Source organism: Thamnophis sirtalis, unplaced genomic scaffold (genome assembly GCF_051295495.1).
Source record: "Thamnophis sirtalis isolate CommonGarterSnake01/CBP01778 unplaced genomic scaffold, rThaSir2_p1.2 scaffold_10, whole genome shotgun sequence".
Lineage (NCBI taxonomy): Eukaryota > Metazoa > Chordata > Lepidosauria > Squamata > Natricidae > Thamnophis > Thamnophis sirtalis.
Window position 1 is genome coordinate 3,507,679 of NW_028261390.1, and position 19,954 is coordinate 3,527,632.

General features: G+C 47.2%; 1 protein-coding gene across 1 annotated transcript in view; it reads right to left on the reverse strand.

Annotated features, from left to right (window-relative positions):
• Positions 1-9,164: 9,164 nt before the first annotated feature.
• The window catches only part of ADRA1D (adrenoceptor alpha 1D), a 42,485-nt gene continuing 31,695 nt past the window's right edge, over positions 9,165-19,954 (reverse strand). Inside the window, exon 2 of the mRNA XM_014062509.2 lies at positions 9,165-12,149. Within this exon, the coding sequence (XP_013917984.1) occupies positions 11,575-12,149 (575 nt within the window). The 3' untranslated portion in view covers positions 9,165-11,574. The remainder of the gene's footprint in view (positions 12,150-19,954) is intronic.

Sequence of the window (19,954 nt, forward strand, 5' to 3'; positions counted from 1 at the left end):
CCTCCTCCTTCCCTCCTGCTCCATTTTCTAACCCCCTTTCCTCCTTTTCCATCACTCCTTCTCTTCATCCTCCTCCTCTTCCTCCCCCTGCTCCATTTTCTATTTTTCCCTCCTCTCTTCCTCCTCTTCCTCCTCCTCCTCCTTCCTCAATATTATGTGGCTGGTTGGTGGATCCACCTTGAGGGCCTTGTTTGATCCCATCCAGAGTGATTTGCAAATATGACTCCACCTGTTTCTTGAACTCAAGCCAATCACACTTGAACAAATTAGAGAGCACAAGCATCGTTTCTAATCCCAATTAGTTCAGCACAAATGTGTCCATTTAACAATGCGCACACAAACACACACACACACACGTGTTAGAAGGGAGTGGGGCTTGCTGTCTCCACTTCTTTCTATCACAGATGATGTTATCTAGCTGGGAAATGAAATGTCGGCAAGAAAACACATCCTTACGTGCATTCAGAGGGTAGTTCAGATAGAAACAACAGAGATATTAATATATATTAATGGCTTTCATGCCTAAGGTGGGACTAGAACTCACCGTCTCCTGGTGATTGGCCCAAAATCACCCAGCTGGCTTTCATGCCTAAGGTGGGACTAGAACTCACCGTCTCCTGGTGATTGGCTCAAAGTCACCCAGCTGGCTTTCATGCCCAAAGTGGGACTAGAACTCACCGTCTCCTGGTGATTGGCTCAAAGTCACCCAGCTGGCTTTCATGCCTAAAGTGGAACTAGAACTCACCTCCTCCTGGTGATTGGCCCAAAGTCACCCAGTTGGTTTTCATGCCTAAGGCAGGGCTAGAAATCACAAAGAAACTACACAGGTTTGTTACTTTGGTAGTTTAGCACTTGTTTTTCTAGAATTCTCTGTCATTTCCTCGGCGGATGAGGATATCCAGGAAGGGTGGTATGTTGTTGTTTTCTTCTTCCTTTGTGGATTTTATTCCTTTGAAGATGTTGTTGGTTTTGTCATGTGTCTTCCTTAGTTGTTCCTTTTTTTGGTATCATGGCAAAGGTATTGTCTACATCAGAAGTGGGGAAACAATGGCCCTTTTAATTACTTGTGGACTTCAACTCCCAGAATTCCTGAGGCAGCGTGGAAAACAATGGCCCTTTTATGCCCTGTGGACTTCAACTCCCAGAATTCCCAAGGCAGCATGAGGGAACAATGGCCCTTTTATGTTCTGTGGACTTCAACTCCCAGAATTCCTGAGGCAGCATGAGGAAACAATGGCCCTTTTATGCCCTGTGGACTTCAGCTCCCAGAATTCCTGAGGCAGCATGAGGGAACAATGGCCCTTTTATGCCCTGTGGACTTCAACTCCCAGAATTCCCGAGGCAGCATGAGGGAACAATGGCCCTTTTATGTTCTGTGGACTTCAACTCCCAGAATTCCCGAGGCAGCATGAGGGAACAATGGCCCTTTTATGCCCTGTGGACTTCAACTCCCAGAATTCCCGCGGCAGCATGAGGGAACAATGACCCTTTTATGACTTGTGGACTTCAACTCCCAGAATTCCTGAGGCAGCATGAGGGAACAATGGCCCTTTTATGCCCTGTGGACTTCAACTCCCAGAATTCCTGAGGCAGCATGAGGGAACAATGGCCCTTTTATGCCCTGTGGACTTCAACTCCCAGAATTCCCGAGGCAGCATGGAAAACAATGGCCCTTTTATGTTCTGTGGACTTCAACTCCCAGAATTCCCGAGGCAGCATGAGGGAACAATGGCCCTTTTATGACTTGTGGACTTCAACTCCCAGAATTCCTGAGGCAACATGGAAAACAATGGCCCTTTTATGACTTGTGGACTTCAACTCCCAGAATTCCTGAGGCGGCATGGCTACCTGAGGAATTCTGGGAGTTGAAGTCCACAAGTCATAAAAGGGCCATAAAATCCTCGCCCCTAGTCTACATGTATAACAAATCCATGCTTTGCGTCATCTGTATGGGAGTGCTACGGTTTGTCGGCACAGCATTACTGCCCGGTTTCTGCTGTGAGTTGAGTGCTGAGTTTGGTGGCCACACAATATAATTGCAAGCCTCAAAACACTTGGAGAAGGTGCGGGGGGGGGGGGGGATAGAATTTAGCTTGCACCCCTTAATTTGGGCACCAACCTGCTTCACTTACTAATACCCTAGTTCAGTGTTTTTCAACCTTGGCAACTTGAAGATGTCCGGACTTCAACTCCCAGAATTCCCCAGCCAGCGAATGCTGGCTGGGGAATTCTGGGAGTTGAAGTCCGGACATCTTCAAGTTGCCAAGGTTGAAAAACACTGCCCTAGTTTATTGTCTCTTTCCCAGAGATAATATTATCTGGTTGGTAGGTTCACTAAGGGTCAAGCTGCCCTTCGGAGTATGGATTTCTCCCTCTGCCCTAAATTTAGCAATTGTTTACAGCCGGATCATTTAAAAGGACTCCCGTCTGAAATAAATCCGGGATGGGAGAAATGCCATCCTATTTTCCCCTCTTCACTCAGCTGGCATGGAAAGCAGAGCTGGGGGGTAGCATCCAGCCTCGTATATCCAGGAGGCTAAGCCCAGATCAGGCCTGGGTTTGGTTTGGATGGGGCACCACCTGGAAAGTAGGACTAGAGCTCACCATCTCCTGGGGATTGGCCCCAAATCACCCAGTTTGTCGTTCATGTCTAAGGTAGGACTAGAACTCACCGTCTCCTGGTGACTGGCCCAAAGTCACCAGCCGGGTTTCGTGCTTAAGGCAGGACTAGAACTCCCAGACTCCTAGTGATTAGCCCCAAATCACCCAACCGGCTTTCATGCCTAAGCAGGACTAGAACTCCCAGACTCCTAGTGATTGGCCCAAAGTCACCCAGCTGGGTTTCATGCCTAAGTAGGACTAGAACTCACAATCTCCTGATGATTGGCCCAAAGTCACTCAGCTGGGTTTCATGTCTAAGCAGGACTACAACTCACAATCTCCTGGTGATTGGCCCAAAGTCACCCAGCTGGCTTTCATATGTTAGGCGGGACTAGAACTCACAATCTCCTGGTGATTGACCCAAAGTCACCCAGCTGGCTTTCGTGCCTAAGGTGGGACTAGAACTCACAATCTCCTGGTGATTGGCTCAAGGTCACCCAGCTGGCTTTCATATGTTAGGCGGGACTAGAACTCACAATCTCCTGGTGATTGACCCAAAGTCACCCAGCTGGCTTTCGTGCCTAAGGTGGGACTAGAACTCACCTAGTAATTTGCCGAAAGTCACCTAGTTGGCATTCCTGCCTAAAGCAGGACTAGAACTCACTGTCCCTCCTGGGGATTGGTCCAGAAATCACCCAACCAGCTTTCCTGCCTAAAGCAGGACTAGAACTCACTGTCTCTAGCTTGATGCCTTCACCACTAAACCGAATTGCTCCTCGTGACTTGGTCACGATATGTTGTTCTGCCTGTTACGTCTCGTTTTACATCTGGATATCTTGCCGATCATAGTCATCGCGTTGAGTTTAAATAAATCCTGACCAAAATTCATGTCAAGTGGGACAAACTTTCTAAATCTGAATTATAAACATTTCTGGGGGGAAAAAAAACGACAACAGCTGAGACACGTCATAGGGGAAGGGCTCCATCCCATTAATAGTTTTCACAATTCTTTTTTAAAAAAAAATCTCAGCAAGGGCTACAGGCGTGGTGGTATTCAGCCAGTTTGGATCGGTTTCGGTGAACCCCTAATGGCTACCTGCGGGTGGGCCTGCCTAGCCGCCCTGGCGCTATGCCGTCCTATTTAGCCGCGTTTTCTAAGCCAGTGTTTTTCAACCTTGGCGACTTTAAGTCCTGTGGACTTCAACTCCCAGAATTCCCCAGCCAGCATAGCTGGCTGGGGAATTCTGGGAGTTGAAGTCCACAGGACTTAAAGTCGCCAAGGTTGAAAAACACTGTAATCTAAGCTGCGTGCATCCATGCATGAAAGCCGTAGGCGCGAGCAAAGCACATGCGCCGGAGGCTGCTGCTCGCTTGCGTGCCCATTTTCAGTGTGCGGCGAACGGGTGGTAAAATTATGTGAAACCCACCTCTGGCTGCAGGTAGCTTTACGGGCAATACTTGATGGCCTGTCTTCACCGTTATTGCCTGGGAATGTCGTGGCCCTTTTTGGCCCTGCTTTTACAGCCAAACCTCTGCCTTTTCTGCATTTGATCTCTCTGCAGCTGGATTTCCATGTGGTTGGGAATGATGGGAGTTGTGATCTGAGGCCCCTGGAGCAATGTGCCATTGCTTCAAGGACAAACCTTTGCAATATTTGAGAAATAGCAATAGCAATAGCAGTTAGACTTATATACCGCTTCATAGGGCTTTCAGCCCTCTCTAAGCGGTTTACAGAGTCAGCATATCCACCCCCAACAACAATCCGGGTCCTCATTTCACCCACCTCGGAAGGATGGAAGGCTGAGTCAACCTTGAGCCGGTGAGATTTGAACAGCCGAACTGCAGAACTGCAGCCAGCTGAAGTAGCCGGCAGTGCTGCATTTAACTACTGTGCCACTGCGAACATTAATGAATGTTCAACCTTGCACTAATAATACGTTGGTTATATTTTAAAACGGTTTAATTCTCTGCTTTGAAAGTCTCCCTTTCCAAATAGAATTTATTTATTTAAAAATGGTTAACTGCTGCCCTCTGGTGGTCACACCTATAAGAGAAAAATTAAAATATGCTCACATCTGGATGATTCTTTTTTTTAAAAAAGTCAATTCTAGGGCTATTCGACCTGAGCTGCAAATACAGATAGTCCTCGACTTATGACTATAACTCAGCCCAAAATTTATATTGTTAAGTGAGACCATCACTAAGCGAGTTTTTTCCCCATTGTATGACACTTTTGCCCTAATTGTTAAGTGCATCACTGCAGTTCTTAAAGTGAGTAATGCGGTTGTTAAGTGAATCTCTATTCCCCATTGACTCTGCTTGTTGGAAGCTTGCAAAAGGGGATCACCTGATTCTGGGACACGAGCACCGTCGTAAGCATGAGTCAGCAGCCAAGTGTCTGAATTCTGAGCACTTGACCACGGGGATACTGCAACGTTCGTAAGTGTGAAAGAAACATAAGTCACTTTTTCCTGTGCTGTTGTGTCTAAAACTAAATAAACTTTGGTAAATCCAGGACTGCCTGTAAAGAGAATAGAGAAATGGAAAAACTTTTCACTTTTAACCTTGCGCCCTCTAGTGGCCTTGTGGATGTTTGCAGCCAGATCTGGTTCGATCAAATTATTGATCATTAAGTTGGGGTTAAAATTTAATGGCCATTTGGAGAGGTTTTCTCCAGAAAGGATTACAAAAATTATGTTCAAAAGACTGTGGATGTGCAATTGGCTGGAACCTTAACCTTGCAACACCCATGATCGGAATATGAATTTAATCCCCTTTAACTCTCAATTAGTGCCAGAGGAAATGATATGATGTCCAAAATCACCAGCTAGGGGGGTAACAGAAAAAGACTGTCCAAAGAAATGATAATAAATAAAATCTACTTTGGGTGATTTTTTAAAAAAAATCTCATAAAACCTAAAACGAGATGTAAAACAGCCATCGAGTTGGGCTTACAGAATATCCCAGACTGGAGCAGAAGGGACTTGGGTTTGCGGTATTATGAAAAGCGTGACTTTGATCCAATCACTAGGAGAGAGTGAATTCTAGTCCCACCTCGGCACGAGAGCCATCTGGGTGGCCCAATCACCATAAATTTTGGACTCAGTTGTGGTTGTTAAGTCGAGAGACTAACCTGTATTGTATGCTGATTTTCCTCAATATTGTCCCAAAGGTGCTTTTTTCAGGAGGCAACTGGACTTTCTTGTTTTTTTCTTTTGAAAGACGTTTCGCTTCTCATCCAAGAAGCTTCTTCAGCTTCTGGCAGAATAGTGGGGAAAGGAAGGATTGATGCTCCTTGCAGACAGCTGGTCATTTGCATCCTTTTTAGAAGCTCATTGAAGCCCTTGGAGGTTTATCTCTGTCCTCAGGGTCAGCTGAGTGCTGCAAATGGTTCCTGTAGTCTGCAATTCTTTCCTCTGGAAATCCGTTCCTACTCCCACACCCATTCCAAGGGTCTTCATCCCAAATTCTACAGCTAAAATCCGGTAGAGATTCTCCATCATCCAGGTCGTGGTTATCCCAAGGGTGCTTTTATTCAGGAGGCAACTGGACTTTCTTGTTTTTTCTTTTCTTTTGAAGACATTTCACTTCTCATCCAAGAAGCTTCTTCGGGTCTGACAGGATAGCGGAGAACGGAAGTGAAAAGTCCTCAAAAGAAACACAGATCAACCTCCCATGTGGCCTCAACGACCCTCCAAAAGGATGCAAATGACCAGCGTGTCTGCAAGGAGTATAAATCCTTCTATTCCCCACCATCCAGTCAGAAGCTGAAGAAGCTTCTTGGATGAGAAGCAAAACGCCTTCCAAGAAAAACCAGAAAGCCCAGTTGCCTCTTGAAAAAAAAAAGCAACTTTGGATGATGGAGAATCTACACCAGTGGTGGGATTCAGCCGGTTCGCACCGATTCGGGAGAACCGGTTGGTAACTTTCTAAGCAGTTCGGAGAACCGGTTGTTGGAAGAAATCTCCTTTTGTTTTTTCTCACTTTACAGGGCTAATCCTGTAAGGAAGGCAGGAAGGAAACATTCTGGTGTTGTTTCCAGCCTAATCTTTATTTCCCTGCTTTCAGAAACTGCCTCTCCGTTTAACCTTTATTACGTTGTAACAGCTAAGGCGAAGCGCCCATCGATGTGAGTGACATTGAGTTGGCCACACCCATGCAGTCACATGACCACCGAGCCCCACCTACTGAGCTAGTCACTCGGCAGAGAACCGGTTGCTAAATTATTTGAATCCCATCACTGATCTACAAAGACTTTTCCCTTAATATTCTATTTCCCAAAGAGAAATAACACATTTTTTTTTAAATCATCTGCTACGGGTCTTAAGTGTGAGAACCAACAAAGGGGAAAAAGCCACACCGTGTCAGAAACGATGCCCCGAAGGAAAAATTGTGCATGTATTTGGTACAAAGAAACAGAAGAGATAATGTACATTTTGTTTGGAAAAGTCGAGGGGGAAATCCATCCATCGTATTTCCCCGCCCCTCCGCGAATAAATACACTTGCAGATTTTACAGAGGACGGGAGCCAAAGAAACGGGATGTAGAATAGCCAAAGTTCTTGTTTTTTTTGTTGTTCAATGAAATGCACACCCAGGTACAGAGTTTTTGTAAACAATAGAAAGGTTAGAAAACATCCGTCCGACGTCTTCGCCCTTCCGTTGGGTCCGCCGTGGGGAATTTCAGTCCGATGTACGAAGTTCAAACAAGCCGAACATTTTAGAACGATACATATTATACTTCTGGAAATCAAGCGTCCGGTTTCCCCCCCACCCCTCGATTACCGCGTCTCTTCTCTCCGCCGCCTCACTTCTGCATTCTTGGACTTGAAAAATAAACCTCTACGGATAATCCTCAACTTACGACAGTTCTTTCAGAGTGACAACGGTCGTTTTTCAAGTCTTGGCGACTTCTAAGATAGCCGGAGTTCAACTCCCAGAATTTCCCTGTCCGCCCATTTTTAAAGTGACCAAAATTGGGGAAAAAACCCAAAACTGATTTAGAAGATGGCAAAAGAGGATTTTTCTGAAAGGGCCGCGTAAAATTCGACAAAATTAGAAATAATTCTTTTGTGCCACTACACAGGTAGTCCTTGTCTTGCAAACAGTTCGTTTAGCGACCGTTCCAAGTTACGACGGCACCGAAAAATGTGAGTTTTGACCATTTTTCAAACTTATGACCTCTGTAGCTTCCCTGTGATCAAAATTCAGATGCTCGGCAACTGACTCATACTTATGACGGTTGCAGTGCCCCGGGGTCACGTAATCCCCTTTTGCAACTTACTGACAAGCAAAAATATCAGATTCACTTAACGACGGTGTCGTTAACTGAACAACTGCAGTGATTCACTTAACAACTGTGGTATGAATGTTCGTAAAATGAATCAAAATTCACTTTAAAAAACGTTTCACTTAGCGATGGATTTTTTTGGGGGCTCAGTTGTGACCACAAGTCAAGGACTACCTGTATTATTGTCCCTTTTTTCAAGGCTGTTAGGCAGTGAGGATGTAGCCAAGTTAGGCCACTTATTTCGAGCCTCACGCTGGGCCTGAAAGATATGCAATTTATTCTGAGTTGTTGAATTCTGAATCATGAATTTTGCCCGGAATGGTTGAGGGTCCCCTGCTTGAGCAATGGGTTGGACTAGAAGACCTCCAAGATCCCTTCCGATTTTGTTTTTCTGGGTTTATTTTTATTCCGTGGGAGAGTTAAGCATCCTGGTACTAAATCACTTGGCAAAATACAATGTCCATGGACTTGAGTGAATTCCCTTCCTAGTGCAAGTGGAATATTTTAGGGACAATTATTTCAGGCTAACTTGGAGCTGACAGTCCCAGGACATGCAGTACTTGAAATAAAACAGAAATAACAACTTCAGAAAGTTTTTAAGTTGGCTTCCTCCAACTATGACTGTGCTGCAGATTCTGGCTTACAGTTTGGTCTTTTTTCCACCCCCATCAACTTAATGCCTTGGATGAAGTCAGTTGTGACCTGTGAAGTCACAACAAAGAGGTTGTGTATTTTGTGATTGGTTTTTGTTCCCCTAATGATGCGATTTTTCAACCTTGAAGATGTGAGGACTTCAACTCCCAGAATTCCTCAGTCAGCATGCTTGCTGAGGACTTCTGGGAGTTGAAGTCCAGACATTTTAGCATACTAGCCAAATACTGTCCTAATGGGTAAGGAAAGGACTTCGACTCCCAGAATTCCCTAGCTAGCATGCTGGCTGAGGACTTCTGGGAGTTGAAGTCCAAACATTTTACCATGGCCAAATACTGTCCTAATGGGTAAGGAAAGGACTTCAACTCCCAGAATTCCCTAGCTAGCATGCTGGCTGAGGACTTCTGGGAGTTGAAGTCCAGACATTTTAGCATGGCCAAATACTGTCCTAATGGGTAAGGAAAGGACTTCGACTCCCAGAATTCCCTAGCTAGCATGCTGGCTGAGGACTTCTGGGAGTTGAAGTCCAAACATTTTACCATGGCCAAATACTGTCCTAATGGGTAAGGAAAGGACTTCAACTCCCAGAATTCCCTAGCTAGCATGCTGGCTGAGGACTTCTGGGAGTTGAAGTCCAGACATTTTAGCATGGCCAAATACTGTCCTAATGGGTAAGGAAAGGACTTCAACTCCCAGAATTCCCTAGCTAGCATGCTGGCTGAGGACTTCTGGGAGTTGAAGTCCAGACATTTTAGCATACTAGCCAAATACTGTCCTAATGTGTAAGGAAAGGACTTCAACTCCCAGAATTCCCCAGCCAGCATGTTGACTCGAGGAATTCTGGGAGTTGAAGTCCAGACATCTTAGCATGGCTAAACATTGTCCTAATGGGAAGGTAAGATGTGTGAGGACTTCAGCACCCAGAATTCCCCAGCCAGCATGTTGACTGAAGACTTCTGGGAGTTGAAGTCCAGACCTCTTAGCAGTACCAAATATCCTAATGGAATGGTAAGACGTATCTTCTCAGGAAGACACTGTCGTTGCTTTGCAAGTAGAGAAATCTTGGATATAATTCAAGGATTTGTGAGATGTTCTTTTGTCCAAGGCGATGTATGGAATATTGTCTCTCCTCACAACGTCCTCTAGTTGACAACACGAGATGGTTTCGATTTAACAAAGAGTTAAATTTCTTGTCCTATTTCGCTCGAACCCATTTTTAGGGTGTTTTAAAATTTATCGAAATTTTCTTTCAGCTGGTTTGATTCCCAGGGGAATCAAAACTGCTGACGGAGCCATCCTATTTTACGTTTTGCCATCTCAAGAGGGCAGGCAGCCCCGTTTGGGGGAAAAAACCCAAAGACAAGAATTTACAACAGAATAACAGAGTCGGAAGGGACCTTGGAGGTCTTCTAGTCCAACCCCCTGCTTAGGCAGGAAACCCTCCACCACTTCAGACAAATGCTTATGCAACATCTTCTTAAAAATGTCCAGTGTTGGAGCATTCACAACTTCTGGAGGCAAGTTGTTCCACGGATTAATTGTTCTCACTGTCAGGCAATTTCTCCTCGGCTCTTAAGTTGCTTCTCTCCTTGATTAGTTTCCATCTATTGCTTTTTATTTATTTATTTTTTAAATGAGATTTTCAAGGAAGGGAAAAATGCTATCAGGTACCCCCCATCCCACCTCTCAACCTGGAGAACTGAACCAAAACAATATTTTCCATCGTAAGGAAGTAAAAACATGGAGGGAACATGATTTTTTTTTTTGAAAGAATCAAAATGTTTGGCATAGTATGACACTGATTACACAACGGAAAAACCCACGCAACATTTTCAAAGAAATATTCCGAGACCGAGAAACTCAAACCTAGAGTAAACTAGGTGGCTCGCTTACAAACCGCTTGCAACGGTCCTTGACTCATAAGCATCCAATTAGTGACTGTTCCAAGTTGTAACAGCCCTGGAAAAAATGACTTACGGCCGTTTTTCAAACTTACGACCGTCGCTGTATTCCCCGCGGTCACGCAATCGAGATTTCGAATGCTTGCCAGCTGTTCAGGGAGCCGTGCGAGGTTTTACAGCCTTAACTTAACAACTGCAGTGATTCACTGCGGCGAGAAAGGTTGTGAGAGAGGGCGGAATTCGCGATGGCTTCACTTAGCGACCGGAATTTGGGACTCAGTTGTGGTCATAAGTTGAGGACTAGCTGTATTTATCCTTCTCAACATAGTGGCCGTCTGACCTTCTTTAGGTAACCGCAACTCAGTTTACAACCAGAATTAGGATGCCCTGCTCTTTTACTCATCGGAGACCAGGGTATGCCTAACAATAAAAGATAATATTTGTAGTTTGAGGGTTGAATTTGTGGGGGTCTTTGGTGATCTCTGACCTTGGTGCTTTTCTTGAAGGCGTTTTGTGACCCAACTAGGTGACACCATGAATGCTAGGAAGGAATGGGGGGGTTGATTGTATAAAAACAGAGAGAAAACCCAACCCTCTTCTAGTGCTGATGATGTAACCTAGTTGGCTCACGAAACAACTGCGAGGAAACCACCCAGCTCAGAGATCACCAAGGCCCCGACAAAGGTGCCGGTTGTGTGTCCAATGAAAAATTGTGTCTTCCGTATACAAAAACATGGATTTCCACCGTGTTTTCCCGAAAATAAGACAGGGTCCTCCTCCTCCGACAGGGTCTTATTTTCGTTTCACCCCCGAAATAAGCGCTTGGCCTTATTTTCGGGGACGGTAAATTATTATTTTTGAGGCGGTGAGCGTGGTCACCTCATGGCTGCTGCTGTGTTGCAATATTTTCGGGGGAGGGCTTATTTTAGCGCATGTGCTCAAAAGCCCGAACGGGGTAATTATCCGGGGAGGTCTTATTTTCGGGGAAACAGGGTACGAACGGGGTGTGACTACCTTGGTTAGTCTACCTGTCTCACTCACGGAGTGCCTTTGTCAGCCGGCCTTTGTCAACCGAACGCTCACAAGATGGAGACAACCCCAAAAACCCGAGAAGTCCCCCCCCCAGTTAGCGTCAAATATCCGTTTCCTTCAGCCCACAAGATTCAGAGTCCGTCAGGTCATCGTACATTTGGTAGTCGATGCATTCCAAGAAGTCACTGGGGATGCCGATGGAAACCGACTCCACCTCTGTTTTGAAGGAGGCCGCCATGCCGCCCCGGAGGGAGCTCCCACGCATCTTGTGCGAGAGGCTGTTCATCTTCTGCTTCAGCTGGATGCTGGGCTGGTGGAAGGGAGAAAATATCCTCCACCTCTTGAAATTCGGAGTCCTTCTCCTGCTCGACTGTTCCAAGCTCCGGGAGTTCAATATGAAGGAGCTGCTGTTGAGGGTGGAGATCCGGGAATGGGGCTCCCTCTCCGAGTCTCGCCTGGAGCCGTTGATGGAGGCCCCCCGCCAAGGGTTCTCGTAAACTCTCCAGATGGGCCTCCTCCGACGACACTGGCACTTCAGCAGACGGATGAAAGCTCGTTTGAACTCTTTGCTGGAGCAAGGGTAGATGATGGGGTTCACGCAGCTGTTGAAGTAGCCCAGCCAGAAGATGATCTTGAAGGCCATTCCTGAGGGCTTCAGGGAAGGGAAGAAGGAACCTGGGGAAAAAAAAAAGACGGAAGAAGACTTGAGAAGGTGAAAGGGTCTCGCTAGGACAAAGCGGGAGCTCCATACCTTTCATGAACGGGAGCTAGGGTTGAGAGCGGAGCTCCGTAGCTTTCATAGAGCTGGAGGTTGGGTGCTGAGCTCCCTACTTTACTTGAAGAGGAGCTGGAGCAGTGGTGGGATTCAAATAATTTAACAACCGGTCCTCTTCCTTAATGACCAGCTGGGTTGGCGTGGCTTGGTGATCATGTGGAGCATCAAAGACCAACTGGCGGTGGGTATGCACGCGCCGAGCAGCTGGTCTTCGGGCTTCCGGTGCATGCATGCGCGCCTGACAACTAGTCTTCACATGCGTCGCAGCGCCAGAAACCCAAAGACCAGCTCCTGCCATCTTGTCTTTGGGTTTCCGGTGCTCCGGCACGCGCATGCCGAAAAGGTTTGCCATAGCTGTTCTGTTCTATTCCAGATTTCTATCCAAAATGTAATGCTGCTCTCTTCCAGCAGGGGGCTCCCTTGCTCTCTTCCAAAAAACCGCCAGGCTCTTGCCCTGAGGAGTTCCAAAAATAACTTTCTGACTCAGCCTGAATGCCTTTTAATTTTAGATGAATCATGATTCTGCGTGACTGCATTGTTAATTCGTATGATGGGTTACAAAGCCGGGGCTAGCCAGGAATCGGGGCTAAATCTTTTTTTTTCATTATTATTATTTTAATTTTATCAATTTCATATATGCATTCACAATTATATGATCTCATAACTGTTATTAATAATATGTATTTATAACAATTTTTCCCTACTGTTGACAATATACTTGAAGATTGCTTTTTTAACATCCCATAGATCCATCTTATCTTACAACGGTCCTACTTCTTCTTCCCTCCCTCCCTCTTTCCTTCCCTCATTTCTTCTCTCCTACTCCCCTTCCTTCCCTCCCTCCTTCCCCTTCCCTCCTTCTCTCCTTCCCTCCTTCCTTCCTTCCCTCCTTTCTTTTCTACTTCTCTCCTTCCTTCCCCCCTTCCTTCTCTCCTACATTCCCTCCTTTCTTCTCTCCTTCTCTCCTTCTCTCCTTCCTTCCCTCCTTTCTTCTCTCCTTCCTTCCCTCCTTCCTCCTTCCCTCCCTCCTTCCTACCCCCCTTTCTTCTCTTTCTTCTCTCCTTCCTTCCTTCCTCCTCTCCTTTCCCTTCTCTCCTTCCCCTTCCTCCCCTAAAATCTGAGCGTCCAAGAGGCTCGGAAGGGACCAGTTGACATTTAGAGGTCCCCCCAAAAGCTTCCAATATCTCCAAAGCGAGACGGGGGAAACGCACAGGCTCATCCTCATAATAAATTTTATTTTTATTACTAGCTGGTAACCCGGTGTTGGCTGGGTATTTATTTATAGGGGGGAAAATGCCTGGACCAAACGTAATTTCTAATGTTGGATTTTTCTCCTTACCAGAGGGACCCCCCTCGTGGAGTACTGTGAAGCCGTTACTATGGCAACTCCACAGCGCTGTACATAGAAGCCATTTTACGGCAGTATGGTAGAAGCCATTTTAAGGCACAACAGGCTGTATCTCAACAGAACAAGCACCCCGAGGGATGTTAGGTGTGTCTTACCCCCACAGTATTTGTTTCCAGAGAATAAGTCATCTGTGTACCAAGTTTGATTGAAATTGCTCAAGGCGTTCCAGAGTTATACCGGAACACACAGACGTTTACACATAAACACAAAAAACACACACACGTTTTCACTACACTACACTATAGGATGGGTAGCTCAAAACCTGATGGCATCTCCACTGCGCTGTACAGTAGAAGCCATTTTACAGCAGTACAGTAGAAGCTATATATATGTTAAATATCGTACCGGTAGTGGTATGCCGGCCTGGGTTGCAAAACCAGGCTGGCCACGCCCCTGAACCGGTTTCCCGGTTGCTGCCGTCGCCATCTTTCTTTTGAACTGCGCGTCCAGCATGCACGCATGAGCGAACCGGCAGTAACGCCGGCCAGAACCCACCCCTGCGGTGGTCACGTGGTCAAATTTCAGACCCTTGGCAATGGACTTGTATTTATGACAGGTCAAAGTATTGTGGAGTTAGGAGTGCTGCGGTGGCCTGGAGGTGGAGCTCTCGCCTGACAATCAGGAGGCCATGAGTTTGATCCTAGGTAGAGGCAGATATTTCTCTCTCTGGACACGCTGAGAATATATCTGCTGAACATAACTCCACACTGGCGACAGGGAAGGGCAGCTGGCCAGTAAATACTCAGCTCCATTCAGTTGCCCAGACTCCACCCCACACGGGATTATGGGGTCGTTAAAAGGAGATGATGGGAGCGTTATAGGGTTACGTGCTTCAGACTAGATGACCCTCAAGGTCCCTTCCAATTCTCTTAATCTGTCACCTGTCAATGGGAAAGCCAGATTCACTTAACAACCATGTTACAAACTTATCAATTGCAGTGATTTACTCAAGATGGTGTCAGGAAAGGTCGTAAAATGGGACAAAACTCGCTTAATGTCAGCAACAGACATTTGCTCTCGTTCACTGACAATTTGGGCTACAATTCATTGAAAACATTTTCGTTGCTCGGAGGGTCCCGAATGTGACTGTGGGAACTTTAAATCTGGGTCGTAAGTCCTGTTTTTCGTCTGGATTGTAACTATGAATGGTTGTTAAGAGACTAGTCATAAATCGAAGACTTCCTGTACTCACTGGGAATGTCTTATTATCCTTCTGCTTCTGCTATGTGATCTGTTACACAACAAAACGAAGATTCATTCCTGCCGCAACTCCCGGTTTGGCCCAAGCAAGGATTCCTCTGTGTGTGTGTGTGGGGGGGTGTTTTCAAGTGGGTGTGCCTCTCTTTGTGGTGCACAAAAGACTGTGCAACAAGGAATTATTTCCACTTTGCAAAATGCAAGCGCTGAATTTTGCTGCTGTTACACACAACTTCACAACTTGGGTGGTGTTCTGATCAAGGCTTCCCGAGAGCCTGAAGCCAACTCCTCGTCCCGACAAAAAAAACCCCCTTTTTATTAATTTGCTGTGAATTCTGCTCATTCGCATCCAGCAAAGTCTTTCGAGGGAGGATTTATAGTCACAGACCTTATCTGGCTTGGAGAGCTGCCAGGCTGAGATCTGCAAAACTTGGCCAGGAGTCTCGGAGAGTCACGAACCAATTAAGCGAACTGAAGGTCTCCTGCAAACTCCACTCCCTTTTTGCTCCTCTTTTATTCCCTCTGGGAGGGGCCATTCACCGTCCACCTGTGGCCTCACTCCCAAGTCGAGCCCTGTTCTTTAGCTGTTCCCTTCGTCTGGCAGCTCTGCGCATGCGCACACTGGGAACAGGCTCCAGCTGTTCTTCTGCCTCACTGATGTCTGACTCCGAAGGCAGCTGATAGCTGGCATATGGCCCTGTCCCCCCTCTCTGCCTCCGACACAGAGCCCTCCTCAGAGCCTTCCCCCAGACTCCAGGACTGGCCCAGGTTCCTCCCCAACCTCCTCACTCTCCGAATCTGCTGCCAGCTGCACTGGTGAGCCACAACAGAGATGCATGACTCCATCTTCCTTGCGTTTCTTTGAAGCACAGGTGGTCCTTGACTTACAACAGTTCATTTAGCAACCCTTCAAAGTTGCAACGGCGCAGACCAAAGGGACGTATTGTTTTTCACCCTTACGAGCGTTGAGGCATTCCCTTGGCCACCAGATCAAAAGTGGGACATTTTGGCAACTGACTCATATTTGTGACAGCCGCCACATCCCGGTGCTCCCCTTTTGCGACCGTCTGACAAGCCAAGTCCAAGGGGCAGGCCAGGCTCACTTAACAACGGTGTCACTCGTTTAACCACGGCGGTGATTCACTTAGCAAGCGTGGCGAGGGAAGTCCTAATAAAAATGGGGCCAAACACACTTAACAAATGTCTGACTTAAGCGTGAAAATAGTACCTAGCAAGGGATAATAAATATAGGGCGCGAAGAAATGTTATTTATGTTTAAAGGAATTATTGGAAAAACGATAAAGGGTTATGGAAACAGAGCAATATTGTTGGAAGGTTAGAATTATACCTATTTATTCGTATTACTATTGTTAATGTGGTTCAGAAAAAGGCATGAACCCAGTCAATCTACTGTCCCTAAAATGTGTATGTTTATACTGGGGGGAAAAAAAGGAAAAAATTAATGCAAAGAAAATAAATTTGGGGCTCGAATGTGGTTGTAACTCGAGGACTACTTGTATTGAGTGAGTTTGGTACATCGGCCTTTTGCTAGTTGTGTTAACCACAAGTTGCTGCCACATCGGCTTTTTCCAATACAAGCAATGCCACTAAACACTTCCTTCTCTCTCCACCGTGAATTCGGATGCAAAACAAGCCACCAGCTCCGGTAAATTTCTCTTAAAATTAAGACAAAAGTGGGGCATTTTCTTCCTCCTTCTGATCCCTGCCAACTTTCCCCTTTCATCCTCCGGCTTTTCGGGAAACAAGACTCGCTTTCAAGAGTCTCAAAGCAAAGCAAGCGTGGAGGAATCTCCCCATCTTCAAAAGGCGAAGGACCTTTTGATGGAGCAGAGGCAATTTTGCAGCTTCGACGTCTCTCCGTTTTCAGGAGAACGTCCACATTCGTTTCCCCGGCGGGTGTCCAAAAAAGGATCTCCAGGCTGTAGCCCCTTGTTCCTTCCCTGGCGGAAGGGATTCAAGGGTTGATTTTCGTTTTGGCCTGCCTGGGCCAAGCGTAAGCACAGCCGATTGGTTCTAGCGGTTAAGGCACCAGGGTAGGAAGCTGGAGATGGGGAAATCAAATCCTGCCTTAGCCGTAAAAGCCAGCTGGGTAACTTTGACCGAACAATCAGGAGACAGTGGGAAAGAGAGGAAGGGAGGGGGAGGGCAGAGAGAGAGAGAGGGAGGGAGGGAGAGGGAGGGAGAGAGAGAGAGACAGACAGACAGAGAGAGAGGAAGACAGAGAGAGAGGATGAGGGAGAGAGAGGGAGAGAGGGTGACACAGAGAGAAGGCGGAGGAGAGAGAAGAAGGGAGAGGGAGGAGAGGGAAAGAGGAAGAGAGTAGGGAGGAGGAGGGAAAGAAAGGGACAGGGTGAGAGGGGGAGAGAGAGAGGAATACAGAGAGGGGGAGAAGAGGGAGGGAGAGTAGAGAGAGAGAGAGAAAGAGGGGGAGAGAGAAAGGGATACAGAGAGGGGGAGGAGAGGGAGGGAGAGTAGAGAGAGGGAGAGAGAGGATGAGGGAGAGGTGGAGAGAGGGTGACACAGAGAGAGGAAGAAGGAGGAGAGAGAAGAAGGGAGAGGGAGGAGAGGGAAAGAGGAAGAGAGTAGGGAGGAGGAGGGAAAGAAAGGGACAGGGAGAGAGGGTGAGAGAGAGAGGAATACAGAGAGGAGGAGGAGAGAGAGGGAGAGTAGAGAGAGAGAGAGAGAGAGAGAGAGGAAGACAGGAGAAGGGAGAAAGAGGGGGAGAGAGAGAGGGATATAGAGGGGGAGGAGAGGGAGGGAGAGTAGAGAGAGGGAGAGAGAGGATGAGGGAGAGGGGGAGAGAGGGTGACACAGAGAGGAAGAAGAAGGAGAGAGAGGAAGGGAGAGGGAGGAGAGTGAGAGTGGAAGAGAGTAGGGCAGGGAGAGAGAGTGTGAGAGAGAGGAATACAGAAAGAGAGGATGAGGGAGAGAGAGGGAGAGAGGGTGACACGGAGAGAAGGCGGAGGAGAGAGAAGAAGGGAGAGGGAGGAGAGTGAGAGAGGAAGAGAGTAGGGAGGAGGAGGGAAAGAAAGGGACAGGGAGAGAGGGTGAGAGAGAGAGGAATACAGAAAGAGAGAGAGGGGGGAGAGAGAGGAGAAAAAGAGAGAGGAAGACAGAGAGAGAGAGGAGGAGGGAGAGAAGGGGAGAGAGAAGGAGGGAGAGAGAGAGAGAGAGGGAGAGGCGGTAGGGAGAGAGGGAGGGGTAGGGAGCAAGAGGGTGGAGAGAGAGGGTGGAGAGAGGGGGAGGAGTGGGGAAAGAGGGAGGGAGGGGGAGAGATAGATGGACAGTGATAGAGAGAATGAGGAGAGAGAGGGGGAGGGAGGGGGAAGGAGAGGAGTGAGAAGGGGAGGGAGAGGGGGAGGAAGAGAGGGAATAGGGAGAGGGAGGAAGAGGGAAAGCTAGAGAGTGGGGGGAGAGAAGGAGAGAGGGAAGGGAAATGGGTTTTATTTGGAAACCGGAGCTGCAGAGGAAAACCTTTGCCCAAATGTGCTCCCCCCTCCCTCCCCAAATGCCCCCCCCCCTCCCCAATGCTCCGCTGGGCTCCCTTGTCGGAAAGGACACAAGGGATTTGATTTGCCAAGTCCCGGCTTTTGGCTGCATGGACTCCGTGTGAAAAAATGCACATATTTTCCCATACTCTTTGAGACTTTGACAGCCTGGAAGTGGGGGGGGGGAGAGGGGGGTGCTCTCTCTCCTTGGGCTGTCCTCGCTCGCCCTCCCTCCCCACCTAGGGACCCCCTTGAGGCAGAGCAGAGGCCCAGGAAACCTTTCCTCAACCCCCCCCCCCATCTTCTCTCAGGAGGCCTGGAAGAGCCCGGGGGGGGGGGGGGGAGACATTCCAGGTTGAGGTCAGCCGAGGAAGGGAAGAAGAAGGGGGCGAACATGGGGCGCCCTGAATAGGGGCCGGCTGGTCGGGCAGAGGGCCTGCGCCAAAGGGAATCCAGGGTGAACTTTGGTTTTAAACTTCTTTCCCCTTCCACAAGAGAGCCCCCACTTTGGCACTCTTATCAGTTTTAGCCTAAGCTGTTTTTTTCTTCTTTTTTCCTTTAAGGAAAGGAGCAATAAGACTCCAGAGCCTTCTGGGCAAGTTTTCCTTTCCTTTCTCTTTTCCATTCTTTTTTCCTTTCCTTCCCTTTCTCTTCTCTTTTCCTATCCTTCCCTTTTTCTTCCTTCCTTTTCTCTTTTTCTTCCCTTCCCTTCCCTTCCCTTTTTCCCCTTTCCTTTCCTTTCTCTTTCCCTTCCCTTCTTGCGTCCATTTCTCTTTTCTTCTCTTTCCTTTCCTTCTTTCCGCCTTTCCCCTTTTCTTTTCTTTCCTCCCTTTCTCTTTCCCTTCCTTTCCTTCTTTCCTTTCCTTTCTTTTCTCTTTTCCTTCCCTTCCCTTCATACGTCCCTTTCTCTTTTCTTCTCTTTCCTTTCCTTCTTTCCTCTCTTTCCCTTTTCTTTTCTTATCTTTCCTTCTTTCCTCCCTTTCTCTTTTCTTTCCTTTTTTCCTCCCTTTCTCTTTCCCTTCCTTTCCTTCTTTCCTTCTCTTTCCTTTCCTTTCCTTCTTTCCCTTCCTTCTTCTTTCCTCCTCTTTTTTTCTTTCCCTTCCTACTTTCCTCCCCTTCTCTTTCCTTTTCTTCCCTTCTTTCCTCCCTTTCTCTTTCCTTTTCTTATCTTTCCTTCTTTCCTCCCTTTCTCTTTTCTTTCCTTTTTTCCTCCCTTTCTCTTTCCTTTTCTTATTTCTTCCCTTTTCCTTTTCCTTCCTCCCCTTTTCCTCCCCTCCCCTCCCATCCTTATTTTTTTCTTTCATTTCTAATCAACCTTTATTACTTTTACAAATATCTGAAGGCGGCAAACATATCCAACACACCTTCCTCTTCTTCTTCCCTATAACAACAACCCTGTGAGGTGGGTTGGGCCGAGACTGAAGAACTGGCCTTTCATGTTTTCTAGCCTGCTCCCTTAAGCTGTCTCTCTAACCAAATAATTCCCGTATTTATAGGACACCGAAAGCAAGCTAAGAGGTCAGCCCCTGGGTAAAGATCCCAGCAGGGGGCAGTGTTCTGACCCCCCCCCCTCATCCTACACCAAAGCACG